The sequence below is a fragment of the Pectinophora gossypiella genome, chromosome 2 (assembly GCF_024362695.1).
Source record: "Pectinophora gossypiella chromosome 2, ilPecGoss1.1, whole genome shotgun sequence".
Taxonomy (NCBI): Eukaryota; Metazoa; Arthropoda; class Insecta; order Lepidoptera; family Gelechiidae; genus Pectinophora; species Pectinophora gossypiella.
In genome coordinates, this window is record NC_065405.1 from 10,733,686 (window position 1) to 10,749,062 (window position 15,377).

Below are 15,377 nucleotides of genomic sequence, written 5' to 3' on the forward strand. Positions count from 1 at the left end.
TTACCACTGTATCTAACCATAACCAGTTTCATCATTTGTTTTGCAAAGCTAACAGTGATTACCAAAATGTTACGTTTCTCCCAGCGCTCTGAATTTATAGTGACTGAGAAATGTATTCACAAAGGATATGGCAGTAATAACTTCAATGTAGGACAATCACAACAACAAAGCGGATTGGTTACGAAATTTGAAGGTGAGAAGGGAACGCAGCCTCCCCGCTCCGCCCCCAACATGCAAAATGTCAGCTATGATTTACATAACGTGCGCCCCACTTGCAATTGTTTAATGATCCAAGGTCGCTAGATCTAATCGCATTACATCTATTGTGATACGCTCATATTGACATCGCCTTCAGATGCCATGAACTTTTGATTCGAACGAATCAACGAAGCAGGAAAGGTGCAAGGCAAACCTTATCATGATTCGTGTTCAATACCTAATTGTGAATACAAAGTTTGTTATAAGCATTAGAAAGACAAAAAATATTGTTAAGTACTACAAAATAAAGTAAGTATCTACAAGCTATATACTTAGCTTTTTATATAAAATTACCCTATGCAACAATTTAATTGAAAAAATAGTACAGCTTTCCTACCGAACAAGACACTCACAATACCTTGTTTAAAGTAACCGTCACTGATTGAGTTTTTATGGGGTAAATTGTTCGCCGGCCTTCGTCAGGTCGGCGTGGCCCATGGGTCTATCGGTAGGCTATCGGAGATTACTGAATGATCGCTGCTTGTTCCGAGAAACGCGGCGAGCCGCTCAAAGGCCGAGGTAGAGCAGGGAGAAAAAATCAATCCCTTTGTTACTAACAACTCAGGTGTACCAAAATAAAATAAAATAAACCTGAACACGAACTAAAAGAGCGCAGGGAGGCGCCGACGCAGCCACACAATTTATCGATATTAACGAACGGATATTCTTAAAATAGGCTGTTGTGGTTAATACATTTCAGTTTATATCTACTTAGGTAACATTTGATGATCAAGTTATAGATCCTGATGCATATTATGATGGGAGCATTTAGTTTCATAACAAATAAAATAATTACTTACTGTTTCATTATAACACTGTAAAAAACCCTTTAAGGAAAAACATGCATTGAAGTGATTATTTGAAAATTTTGAGTAAGTAAGTACCTAAGTTTCTCCAAAAAAAACAATAAAACTTTTGGGAAACAGAAAAGGGAAATAATCTAACAAAACAACTAGATAGGGAGAACTAATGTTCAGACGACAATGCAACACCCTCATTCATCAATGCAACACTGTCATTTTCAAAGTTATAGGAATAATTATGTAGGTACGAAGTCTCCGCGCGGGTACCGAAGGAGGCTGCCGGCGGCGATCCCGCGAACCTGGCCGCACAGGCTCCAAGGTAAACCGCGGTAACATCACAAGCGCTCGTTAACTTCACAGAGATGAAAAACGATCAGACGGGTGCACAAACTGAATTGAATTAAAAACAAAATTTTATAATCCGTTTTATTCTCTCATAAGGTTATAATTAAGCTCGTTATCATCTCCAATGTTTTTGTTTCTGATCTGAAACAGGGATCACGAAACGCAATTGTGAAGCTGGTTCTTGACTGCGTGTTGTTTTTCATGTTCATCATTGAAAGCTAATTCGATAGGCAGTATCCTCCGTGTACAGTTTTTATGAGATAAGTAATGAGACCGTTGTATCTGTTAGCTAGCCAATACCAATGTACCTAATAGCTTTAGCGTGAAGTTCGTCGATAGGCTTCGAAAAGCAGCTAAGCGAGCATAAATCGTGGCGTCGGCGCCGCCTTCGCCATGCAGAAATAACCGCATGCGTACCGTGTTCAATGGGCAGCGGGATCGCGCGGGTGGCGCGGGGGCGGACGCGGCGGCGCTCGCGCCAAAATTAGACGTAAACACGACGAGGCGCGACGCACGAGGCGCCGCCAACGACGTTGCGCCTTTCCAGCCCCCTATACAGAACCACTTGATAAGATTATTTCATGATAACGGCAATCCACTCGCGCCATTTATATCTATCAATATCGTAAATACGACGTCATATCTCATTAATAACTTTGAACGACTTACCGCAGACTACATCGTCATTTTTTTCTATTTCGGAAAGTAATCTAGCTAAAGTTGGCAATAAGAACTGTGCGATTTTCGTACAACACAAAATAAATTTGACGTCGATAATAATGGTTTAATCACATTATTAAACCGAATTAAAATATTCCCTAAATAAAAAAATAAATAAAGAAGACGGCGGCGGCGCTGCAAAGACAGCGTGACCCTGCAAATTACGACTACCTTTACCCAAAAATTGCAAATATTGCTCTAAAATCTAGAGATCAAAGACTTTATCAAATTGAGTTAAATGTCTATAAGAGATGATTATATGAATTCTAATGTAGTTTAATTATACTTATATAAACATTTAAACAGATCATCATCGTGATCTAATTTAGGGCCTCTTGGGTAAAATTACTACAACGTCATTCGCGTAATGCAGTGAATCAGTTATCATCTTTGAACGTAGTTTTAAAAACTTGTCCCAAACAATAGCTCCAATAAATATAAATACAAAACCTCATCAGCGTACGAACGAACGTTATGTAAATTAGCACACAATATATGTATATACAGGAGTCTTCGACCTTGGTCGTTCTATTGCCATATTAACGCAAAACTTTACTTACCTATATGTACCGTATGAGTAAGTAAACCTATCAGTATTCAATAAAGGTGTACGGTAGCGATTGTGCGAGTGACCACCGAATACCGCGCCGCCGCGCCGTGTCAGTGTGGAACTGCTGTGACATCGCATGAGTAAGACCTGAACCGTAATAATACAAAGTCATTGACTCCAATCTTAATGTCAGCCCTTCAATTCAATGGTTCTTCTGAATTGTCCTAACAGATGACAATATTATATTTTACCTCGTTATATTATTGTACTTAATAACTTACGCATTATATTATTAACCCTATACTAATACCTGTAGGTACTTAGTCCTTTCTCTATAAAGTACCACTTATCTAGATTTGAGTCACTAATCCTTAATTTTGCAAAGTCCATACTCGTAATTGATCTGACAACCGAAATCAAAAGTAAATAATCTTGCATTGTCGCAACTTACAAGAACTCTAGTCATGTTGGTAGGTATGTACGAGTCATTTTTACGTGCACTCAAGTTGCTTATCAGCCAATAATAACAGTACCTATGTGTCTGTGCTTTCAACGAATAATATCTCAATTTATTTAAATCTCCATTATTACAAGCTGGCGTGCCCATATCCAAGAATGACGCTGGTCCTAAGGCGCCGTCAATGTACACACTTGACCCCTTTTGATCCTACAATTAGGCATGGTGATATTCCCGACCAGCACGGCTAAAATGATACAATAGACACTATTTGCTCCTGTGTGAAGAAAGTCTTACAAGTCTTGTATTTTGGTGAAAGTACCTATTGAACTTAAATTTACGACTTACATACTTTTCAATAATATAAAAATTACAGAGGAAATCATTAATCTAATAAACTTTTTGCAAAGTTAAAAACTTACCATATGCTTATATTTCATAATTAACTACAAAATGAATACTGAATAACAAGTTTGATTAATCAAGGGTCGAGAAAAGCAACGTTGCAGATAGGTACCTATAAACCTGTGTCGGTTCTACCCGTGTGTGGTCTGACTGAATACTCCGTCTCTCTCTTTATCGCAACAGGCAGCTTTGTTGACCACGGCAAGTATTATTGGAGCACATTAATACCGATGACACAAGCCGATGAGACCCATCTGTGTCTACAAAGCTTAATAATGCACCGCAGTACGAACAAAGATCTGCCCTTGAAGAAGCCGCGGGTAAAGAATCTATAGTTTAAACTTACCTACAAGTAAGACTAAACACAGTAAATTGCATTTGTATTTGGCATTTGTTACCAGTACTCAAAGAATTTAAAATATGTCAAGTGCCCATACCAGTTTAAGGACTGAAGAGGTGCAAGTAGAAACCACAATAGACATATATATGTAGACCCCTGTAAGCTCAGTCCCTGTAAGCGCACTTTAATTACTAGAAATGCAAAACCTTGTCCTTTACATCAGTAAGCATCTGAGTTGGATCGATTTCTCAGAGCACTCCCGCTGAGTCTAGTTAGTTTCTGATCGGCGTCGATAAAGACACTGTCTAGAGGTAGAGCCAACATCCAGTAATCAGAGCGTGGAAACTGAGTTAGGTACCTTGTAGCTGCTGCATCACAAACGATAGTGTTCTCTGTGCCACAACCGTTAGGGACTACAATTACATGACACACAGGTGTTGTCAGAGCTGCATTTAACGCTATCGTACACACATAAGGATGTACGTGTCACATGAAAATTATAAGCATCATACATAATGTTATTATGAAATTGAATATTGCAAACAAGTGCGATTAAGATGTTAGTTTGCTTAAATTACGTCAAACCTAATAATAAGTGCTCGCTCAATAATTATTACTTTTAGAACTAATAACATTTAAGTACTTCATTTTCTAAGTGGGTTTTTTATTTTTACTATTTTAACAACCTATAAGAAATAGGAATCACAATAAACTACAAAAATATAATATTATTTATAAATCTTCGATAAATGATTAAAAATAGCATTAATATTGCTCATGTGTGCATGGTAAAACTGTCTTTTCTACTCGTATCGTAAAATATAGGCACTCAAGTATAATGTAATTAATTATAAACAATTTTGCAATAGGTACAGACACTAAGTATTGCAGAATCGTTTTCACTTGTCTAATTTATGCTATATTAGCAAGAGAGAAAGTATATTAACGGCGCATTATTACTTTGTTCTAAAACCAAAATTGTATTCTCAAGAGTTCCGTTAGCCCGAGCTACCTGTCGCCTGCGCCTCGGCGGACGGACGAGTTCTCAGAAGGCGATAGTGAGTGAGCTGTATTTTAATGTTATCGCTGTGAACACACTACTCCGATAAGTCCACTTGTTGAGCATGTGAAAACCCCTCAATACCATTCTTAGAAGCAGTCGTGAAGTTTTAACTAATTACTTAGTTTGTAATCACCGTGGTAAACTAAGTTTCACAAATGAACCACGTTTCATTAATAAGGAACTTGTTGATAGACTTGGCAATTAAACAACTTGAAACAAAGTCTATTTTGTTAAGGAATCAAACATCGCAGTTTAAAAAGTTATTCTTGCCCACATAACGTGTGCAACGTAGCGGTAATGAGAGCACTGGACACCCACCAGACAAACTAGTCGAAGTCGTTGCCTGCAATGGACGGCCTTGCCAAAGACGTCCGGCCGAGAGGCGATTCCTTTCGCCAAGTGCCTAGATACTGTACATAATGTGCGTTTGTATGTGTGCGCCTACATCGTAAGTATACTGCACGACTCACGTGTTTTCGTTACCAGGTCTCCTGCCGGAGTACCCACTTAGTTTTGTACAATTTTGTATCCTATACACAATAACTACTTGTAAACGCTGTAGAACGGTCACACAGAACGACAAAAATGTCATGATTTAAACGAAATTTTCTATCAATTGCAAAATGTTGAAAATAGGATGCAATATCCAAAATAAGTCTTTGGATTCCAAGTCGGGTCAAGTCATGTATGGCGCTTGATATAATGTAACCTTAATGTCTGTCTAAATAAAGCAGGGTTGAATGAACTTGGGTTCTATCTTTTTTCGTACGGCTCTTATGCTTTTGTATTCAGAGCGAGAAGTTTCTCTGATTAAGGATTCAAAGGACAACACTTAAAAGGAAATATTGACCAAGACACTTGACTATTTTATACGCAGTTGGAACATTGAGAGTATCTAACATAATTATTTATCAAGTTGAATGATTTAAGACAGAAGGGTCGTATAGTAAATGAAAATGGTATTATTTTCTGAAAATGTCGACAGATGAAATAGATAATTATGATGTGATCACAAGATTTCTCCAGGTCAAAGAGTCAGCAAAAGGTGTAACGTTCTGCAGCTACTGAGGTTGATAGCGCCGCGTTGGGCGTCCGCCAAGGCAATTTGCATCGCTACCCGTTTCGGAACATCGCCAAGTCTAGCCGAACAAAACCACAGAGAAATTACCCTCCATTCCAATAATAATTAAAGCAAACATTTCGCAGTCAAGACGCACGCCGACAGACGTTATGGAGCTTATAAAGCATCGACCCAGCTCGCAATTAAGAACCGACGCGCACGTCTATTTACCGACACGGAAGAAACGCACCGCTTGCAATGGTCCATCGCGGTATGCTCCTGCAGTCGGCGACTCAGAGACCAGAGCCAAGCAACCCGTCTAAATTAATACCTTTGATATTCGAAATATCAATATTTTCAGGCAGATTATGAAGTGCGTCGTTGCGGGATGCATACAGGCCTTCCGCATTGGCAGTCCTGACATGTACTAACGAACCGAGATATGTGAAATATGTCGTCTAATAGCAGTGATCTCCAGCCATGCTACACTGTTGATGTATCACAGTTTATAGAACAATTAGACAGTATAAACGACTCTTTACTCTTGAAATTGCGTACCGCCAAGGGAAAATAGCAAGATATACCTTCGATCAAAAATGGCATAAAACAAAATGGAAGTGTTTATTTACGAGGTGGCAAAATCTTTGATGTCGCATTGGCTGTCGTCCACACCGCGACACCGATGGGCGCCGAACGTGTCGGCGGGAACAGCCGTATATAAATGAAATGTTGATAAATAAAATAGACAGTAGCCTATTTTCAACATTATACATACAATGCGACTTTCCACGCAACGTTCCTCAAAAACAATATAAATGGCGTTGCGAAGATTTAACGTGATAATTACCTATTTTCTCATTTTTTTAAATATAAGTAAGTAATGTAATGGCAGAGGCATATATTAAAATAATTGTTTCTTGATATTTGGATGAGATATGGTGTAGAATTATGTTGCTATCTATATTGCTCCTCTTTATATTGATCAGAACAGAACATAAGGGTGGAAGATGTGTTGTGTGCCTGGGTGTAATAACAAGGGTCATCATTTATTCTCAAAAATGAAGATAAAAGATACTTAAAAAGTTAATGAATGATAATAATCTTTAACCTGGAAAGTCCCTCATTGAAATCAGAAGTGAAATAAAGTACCCTCAACGTATTTAAGTATTTAAGAAATTGGTTTATGAAAGTGCTAGCCGCCTAAAGTAACTTGTTTTATACTAAATGACTTTCTTTTGAAATAATGCCCACCTAATAATACTTACACATTGGCAAATGCAAAGTCAAAAATAGAAGAACTGATAAAAATATTAGAGGTAGCCATGTAGCAAATAAAAGAGAAACGTTCCTTTCCTTCCGAACCTATTTTGACTATAAATACCTACCTACATTATTTTGAATTAGAGTAAGAAAGATTAATACTACTATTAATTTTAAATGAATGAGTACATGAGGAGGGATAAAACAGGCTGACATGCAACTCGTTTGACGTATGCTATCAACTTAATTCTGTGGCCCATATAAAAATTTGGGAGGGATTTTTAAATATCTGCTTTAAATTGACGTGTGTTCCATAAATTTTATGCTTGTCGATTCCGGCGAAGAAAATGACAGCTATAATAACTTAAACTTAGATGGTGTGCACTGAAATCAGCACCAATGTAGTAAAATCTAAAATCGATTAGGTAAAGCAATTTTCACCAAATAATGTAAAAACAGAAACTCAATAATGGGAGAGGCGCCAGACTATGTATTAGGTAGGTACCTACTGATTATCGATATAATTACCCACTTCAATTCGATACACTCGACCCGGGTAGCTTACGGTCGTATCTGTTTGTCTGAACGATTACATAAAAGCTATTTTGATACCTTAGGGGTATTACAGTATGGTGAGAACTACGCGCTAATTCCTTAAAACCATGCTAAATCTCCAAATTGATATAGTAGGTACCTATGTAGTACCAATTATGTTGACAAAATGCATATCTTCATAATTGCGAGTTAGATACTTATGAAATGTAACTACTAACTGTAACGATTGCTAAAAGTTCAGCAAAAGATCCAGTAGTTTCATATTACTTTACAGTTCATCTGTCTGCGCATGATTCATTTTCCTTGTCTTATCAAATTTTATCATTGTGCACGGATGAAGTAGGTACGAGTATTACGATCTAGATAAGATATCAATGACGACAAAGAGGTTCAACAGAATTGTAAAGGTAACTTAAACTTTTGTCTATTTACTTTGACTGCAAACAAAGACATCTATAGGCCTTAAAAAAAATACAGCCGATATTCCTATATCGTTAAACAAACACCACAGAATTTGTTATAGGTTGGTAGGTACCTACCTATATCAACTTAGATTATAGGTAGGGCACTTTGATCGACCTATGTGTTAACCACCAATTATTACTCGCGTATAACCTGTACAATTTGCAATATTAAGATATTAAACGTGCCTTTTACATGAACAATTTAAAATAGGAAACAAAAAGAGACCGACTTTAACAAAAACAGGTATAACATCACGTAGTGAGTGATTAAAAAGTATACAGTAGGTAAATACAAGTACTTACACAAATCTTTGAACTATGAAGCCATACTACACCGGCATGCAGTTAGACAATACACACAACCTATAATTGGTAAGCAAGTAGGTATATTGACCTAATGACGATCTAACTCTTTCTACACTCGATGATACCCACTAGGTGACTTGATTGACTACGCAAAAGCCACCCACATTGAAGAATTAGCATCTACCAGACAGGTGCTGACCTTCTTACAGCCATAACATTTTGTAACAAGTTGGTAATTTTACTCATACATAGATACGTCGATTAGGACACGACTTCTTATTAACCAAGCAAGCAACAAAACCTTTCAGTAAATTATACGGAAATATTGGTAAATAATCCTTCAAAAAATCCTTTCATAATTTCTCCTTTGTCCACATCGCATATTGTTACTTGCGTACTTTCCCTAAAACATATGTAGGTAGGTACGTCGAGTCTTTGTAAACGTACACAAATGACAACTGTAATATTAGACGTTCGGCAATAATGTTGTACCTACGTTGTCTGTTGTTTTTTCTTTATACAGTACAAGTAAGTACCTACTTACCTGTCGTGATGCTTCTACCGCTGGTTTTCGTTCCCCTGTTATCAATAGATATATTAACTTAATCATGAAATTATACGAATACTCACTTGAGATAGTAAATTTGCCCTTCAGGAGTACGAGCTTGTTCCCAACCGGCTGGCAGAGGACCCAAATCATCAGGGATATGTGTGCCAACGTCGTAGGACCTTTGTTTTGAGTGCTGATGGTGTAGCGGTGGCTGTTGATTCTGTTGCCCAGCAGCATATGTCTGTTGCAAACTCGCAGGTGAGGAGTGAGCCCGAGAGTGCGACACCGGTGCGGCGCCAGTCGCAGACGACGATCCGAACGCCGAGTCAGCCGAGTTTTCTCGCGAGTGAGACACAGATGGCGACTTGGAACCGGTCGACGGCGGGTTAAAGAACGACTTTGGAAGCTGTCGCATACGCAGAGGCACCTGTAGCGGTCGTTTCGAGTCCGGCTTGAGCACTGTGTCGAACAATGACTGCAGAACCGAGTCCGAATCCTGGTCCACACGGAGGACCAGGTTCGATTTCTGTTCACCATCCGAATTAAGAGCCATTATGAAGTCGGGACGAAGTTATCTCGAAACCGACCTGGCCCAACGCTGTGACACAACACTAGCACGCAGCGGGCGGGCGCGGCGCCACCCGACGTACTTGTGGTATAGCGCTCGCTGCGCGACTGACTGACGCGCGCCCCGCCCGCGCCGCGCGCCGCCTGCCCACGCGCACCCGCCGCGCCACCCGCGCGGACCGGTCTTCGAGAACAGAACCCCTCACCCCGCTGCGGCTTGCTTTACCTACCAACTATCTCCTTGATTTTGCCTTCTATGCAACCGCGACACGTAGCCTTTTGCAGTTAAATAGCAGGTAGCCATAAATATAACTGGGTTTATTTAGGTATCTTTTTCGAAATATTTTTACCTACCTATATAAGTTTTCCTTATTTTAGGTATATAGGTAAGTAGGTATATATATATTATCACTAAAAGATCTACCTACCATTTTTACTTACATAGGGACCTACTAATTACCCACATATCAAAAATCATTCAACGTAGGTAATTTTTGGTAGATAAGTAGGTGCCTAGGATGGTGGACAAAATAATAATTAGGCTATTAATGCTTTTGTTAATAAATATACCTATCTGTGCACATTAAGTACCTACCTACCTATTATTTTATTATTATAATATATGTAAAATATTAACTTAGTAGACTCATACTGAAGTACAATATTAAAAAAAAAAAAAACATTTTAAAGGTTGAAGACTAAATAAAGATACCTAGCTAGATTGGTAGGTAACATAATTTCACATATTAAGGTCTCCTGATTACCTAGGTAAATCTCATGTATAACTAGGTAGGTACTTACAACATTTATTAATAAAATATGCAAATCTGATATTAAACAATATCTACAAAGGTACGTACTTATTAAATTTACAGGTAAGGTTATTTAAAAATAAATAAATAAATACTGTTACATAAGTAGGTAGGAAGGTACTTACCTACCTAATACAATTTGCTACAAACTGAGGTAGGAACATACTTAACTTATCCTTCCTAAATATTTCTAGATTTCTATTTAGCACAATTTAGCTTCTAAACGTTTCTTCGATGCAGCTCAGCACCATCCAAATCTGGTAGTTGCGGCTTAGGGGCGATACTGAAAAATATCCCGAAGGACGAGAACCTGACCTGTTGGAGATGTCCTTAGAAAAGGTTCAATATGATCTACTCTGAACCGGCGTGCGTGTATGAAGCGATTGATGAATGTGGAGGAAGCAAGAGAAGTGTGTCAGGATCGAAGCAAATGGAATTCTATAGTCTCTGCTTACCCCGGTGGGAAATAGGCGTGAGTTTATGTATGTATGTATCCCGAAGGACGTACCTAATAGGTAGCTATACATCGGTACGTAGGTTATGATCCGGACGACTCGATGACTCGATGCCAATGCGGCCATTAAGTTCGCGATAAATAAAGCTTCAGGATCTTGATACCGACCCCGCCGGCGCGGTGTGGTCTACGATTTTCATCATTCAAAGCTTATCGTTTTCGGCTCGTTATTAATTCTTTCCAATATAATCCTCTCAAACGCAGTCCTGACCCGAGGTTCGCATCCAACTGGGCACCTGGACGGTTGTCTTAAATTTTGTACCGGGTGAGAACCCACAGCGCTCCCCATTTATCCGGTCAAAACCTACCAGAAGTCACGCAGTAATATCTATTTATAAATAAATAAACAATTATACTATAAAAGCAATTTTATGTCAATTAAAAAAATAAGCAACACAAAATAAAATAAGCAATTACAGCAAATGAGCCCATTTTCCTTATTTTAATTAAATAGGTTAGAGAAAGGTAGGTACATGCGAGTACTAAATTTCCTGTGAGTTTATTTACTCAAACAAGTTTTCCAAAAAAGTAGTAAGTAAACAAGTTTATAAAAGAATCTGGAATTCAACGGAGTTTTATAATTTCATAGTACAGATAAGTAGTTAGGTAGGCTTGTACTTACCCTTCGGAACTCTCTCACAATAACACAAACATTATTATGATTTTATTGGTAAGTAAAAATAAATTTAGTAAAGCTTTACATTCAAGTTATTTTTTACAGAAACAAAAACTAAACAGAAAGACAGTGAATGAAGAAAATCTACCGGAAAAACGAATGAAGTAAAATATAACTCATAAATTAAACACGAGATTACAAAATAAAAGATATTACGTTAATATAAAATATTCTAGACACTTTATTTTATATTCAATTAAATAATAAGAACATTATAAGGAGAGGTTGGAAAAAGTAACAAAATGTTGAAGTGCAAACAAAGTGCAAGCCTGCTAACCGATATTTGAATTGGTCAGCTGTCAGAATATTCATTCAATCCAAGGACCAATCATACTTCAATTTCGTTCGTTTCTTGTTGTGTTGTCAATGTCATTCATTCAGTTCGAATCTGTCGACTGTCGTTCGCATGTTGTTTTGTATCTGAACAACCCTTTTCAACGGCTTTTCACTTCAGTTTTAAATTAAATATAATATTTTTCTTTGTTAGCTGTCTAAATAATACCAAATTATTCATTTCCAAACCGTAGCAATGCACAGCCGCAGTGCCATGTAACTATGAGTCGCTTATATACTTTACGAGTTTGCGCATTCAAGTTATACCTCCTAAAAATATCAATAATGACGAAGTATACAAACTTCGTCTTCGCTATCTCTCAACGCGCATGCGTCGTAACTCATCGGAAAAGGGGAAAGTGGAAAAATCATTACAGTATACTCTGAGAAGCGTTTGGACATAACTATGGCGATTGAGTGTGTTATTTGAACATGGCTGTTCAAGCGAACTTAGAACGCTATTGCCGGCTTTGTGCCGAAGAGCAAGAAGTTACTATAATGATATTCAGTGCAGAAGCCGAAGCTATGCTTCTTCAGAACAAATTAAATAAATACTTATTGATTGAGGTAAGTCTTTATTGTTTCCTAGTTCATTAGAATGTAAAATGACGCGTGTACTTTATATAAATACCTTTTTACTTGTTTGACTATTTAGCAAACTTTTTTAAAAGTTCATTAGTAAGTTTTTGCCTCAAAAATTAGTAAGGCACTTATTATTAACTCTTGTGCCCACCTTTAATTAGTTATACATACTTTTTTCTATTGTGTAAGTGGTTGATGATTACCAACCTCCCTGATGTCAGGGTTCACTTCACTTCACTTTTATAGTTACCATATTGAGCCACCAAAGGCCCCTGACATGACTAATGTAAAAGACAACTACATACTTACATTTACATTTAGGTACCTAACATGTGTTATACTTCTGTCTTTTTCATTTATTTTATAGGTATATACCTTAAAACAATGTTATTTTTCTATTCAACTAAATGTATTGTATTAAAAATGTCTAAAAATTGTCATTTCAGGTTGATGAAGATGATAAGTTACCCAAAAACATTTGTATAAAGTGTTGTTCAAAGTTGCAAACTGTGTGTGAGTTCATTGACACAGCTCGAAAAGCTCAACAAATTCTACTGGACCGCAGCATTGTGCTAGATCAGATGACTGACTGCTTTACTAATTCAAATATTAAGGCTGAGTCACCCTCTGATGATGATGAAATGGAAGTTAGTGTAGACCCCATGGTAGTGCTGCAAAATTCGGAAGAAACTATGTCACTGAATTTCCCTGTAAACTGTCAGTCTGCCCCTAATGATATGACTAACATGCATGTGGATGAAGGAGAATTTGCTACCATCAAATTGATCAAGAAAGGTGATCAAACTATGGCTGTTGATATTTCATCAACTACTTCTACTATTGAGGAGAAACGAGATAGAGACTCAAAACCATTCCCTTGTTTAACCTGCAGAAGAAGCTTTCTGACTGAATTGGCTTTGAAAAATCATCTTTGGGTTCATATAAATGAAGATAAAACAATAAAACGATACCAATGTAGCCACTGTCCTGATAACTTTGACTACAAGTATGACTTGATTTCACATCTCAAAGAACACAGGACCTCAGGGACATGTAATCTATGTGGGAGAGCGTAAGTTTTTACCCACTAGCATAAAAAAAAAATTCAAATTAATTTATGTGGTTCTTACATCATTGTTTATTAATAATATAATTTTAATTTTTAAATTCTAAATTTATTATAAGTTGTATTCTTCTCTGTTTCTTTTTATAAAACATCCATCAATTTAGCACACCATATCTAGCTATTTGTTATTAGCAATTATAAAATTATGTTGTTGATGTGCAAGTTATTTTCTTTACAGGTTTAGAACAGAAGCAAACCTTAAAGCCCACATGGCCCTCCACCTGACAGCTGGTAAATCTTACACATGCAAGGTATGTGGACGATCCTACAACACCCGAAGTAACCTGACAACACACAGCATCACACATAGCAATGAAAGGCCATACCAGTGTCACATATGTAAAAAGAGTTTCAAGAGAAATCAAGATTTAAAGGTATGTTTCCAAACTTTTATTTCACCTATTTATAATAATAATTATAATAATTTTAGGCTCTGGGATAAGTTTACCTGAGGCTCATTTAAAATAATAATATCTATATGAGACTCGGCACTTATCTCCCTCCTATAACACACTTAATTGGGTTTCTATAATTAAACATACCTTCTGTTTTCTATTTATTTTAGTTCCACCTCAATCAACACACTGGAGCAAAACCCTACAAGTGTCCATTCTGTGATAAGTCGTTTGCAAGTTCAGGGAACTGCTATTCACATAGAAGTCGCATGCATCCAGGTCGACGGTTGGAACCCGGAATGGTGCGCCGTCGTGTTAATAGAGATGGTGCTCCTCTGGGACGTCCACCTCGTCGCGTTGCCGCCTCATCTGACAAACAGTTAGATACTCGAATAACAACCCCCAAAGTCACTGTAAAAGGTGTTCAAAGATATCAATGTTCCATGTGTGATCACTCCTTCATTAGAAGAGATAACTTTACGGTAAGCATTGTTGAAATAGAACAGTATGTTTGATCCATACTTCTTAGTAGAGGAGCTTGAGTATTCATTAGCACAGGTGACATACCGAAATATAATTTACACATGTTTGTTTCATATAATTTTTATGCTTTTAAATGTGGCAACTTAAAAACTGTGTATTAAAAATTTCTGTTTTATTTGTTTTGCAGTATCACATGTATCAACATACTGGTCAGAAACCATTCCAGTGTTCCTTCTGTTCAGAAAGGTTTATCACCAGGAAAGGACTACTACTGCACCACGACAAAGAACATCAAGAGAGAGACCGCCCATTAGCTCTGCTTTCGAAAAATGTCTTACTCAAATAACTTGGCTAGTGATATTTGATATCTAAAACTATCTTGTTGTATTTTTCATTTCATTTAATTACTTTGTGTGTTAGGTATATAAGTATTCTTATATTAACTCTAGGACATAATAAAAGCGCCTTTCAATGTAACATAGCATCACGCCTGTATTCCCGAAGGGGCAGGCAGAGGGTCAGTATACTGCATTATTTTAAAATACTTATGATACTGACCTATATTAATAATAATAATATCTGCATATTAATTTCGTAAATATATATATGATTTGTAATATTGTTTTGGTTTTAGTCTGCCTACTACACGATGTTGAATCATGAGATTCCATTTCTACAAACATACATGTACCTAAATAGTCAGTAGGTACAGAAATCATTAGTCAATTTTTAGAAAACCGATATGTTATTATT

General features: G+C 37.2%; 2 protein-coding genes across 4 annotated transcripts in view; one reads left to right on the forward strand and one right to left on the reverse strand.

The window, feature by feature from the left end:
* LOC126376217 (transcriptional coactivator YAP1) overlaps positions 1-9,822 on the reverse strand; it is a 31,513-nt gene extending 21,691 nt beyond the window's left edge. For 2 of the 3 annotated variants that reach the window (XM_050023496.1, XM_050023480.1), the window contains exon 1: positions 9,217-9,822. In XM_050023496.1, the coding sequence (XP_049879453.1) occupies positions 9,217-9,689 (473 nt within the window). In that variant the 5' untranslated portion in view covers positions 9,690-9,822. The remainder of the gene's footprint in view (positions 1-9,216) is intronic. The other variant, XM_050023488.1, reaches the window with a different exon arrangement.
* Positions 9,823-12,101: 2,279 nt separating this feature from the next.
* On the forward strand, positions 12,102-15,241 carry LOC126371700 (zinc finger protein 62-like). Its single transcript, XM_050017014.1, has 5 exons — positions 12,102-12,605; positions 13,067-13,692; positions 13,925-14,120; positions 14,312-14,623; positions 14,812-15,241. The coding sequence occupies exons 1-5, from the start codon at positions 12,471-12,473 to the stop codon at positions 14,968-14,970; spliced, it is 1,428 nt and encodes a 475-aa protein (XP_049872971.1). The 5' UTR covers positions 12,102-12,470; the 3' UTR covers positions 14,971-15,241.
* The last annotated feature ends 136 nt before the right edge of the window (positions 15,242-15,377 follow it).

Bases quoted from the DNA above. Each gene is read 5' to 3' on its own strand.
- LOC126371700 (XM_050017014.1), top strand. From the start codon at position 12,471: ATGGCTGTTCAAGCGAACTTAGAACGCTATTGCCGGCTTTGTGCCGAA. The intron at 12,606-13,066 runs GTAAGTCTTTAT...TTGTCATTTCAG, and splicing joins ATAAATACTTATTGATTGAG to GTTGATGAAGATGATAAGTT. The intron at 14,624-14,811 runs GTAAGCATTGTT...TTTGTTTTGCAG, and splicing joins TTAGAAGAGATAACTTTACG to TATCACATGTATCAACATAC.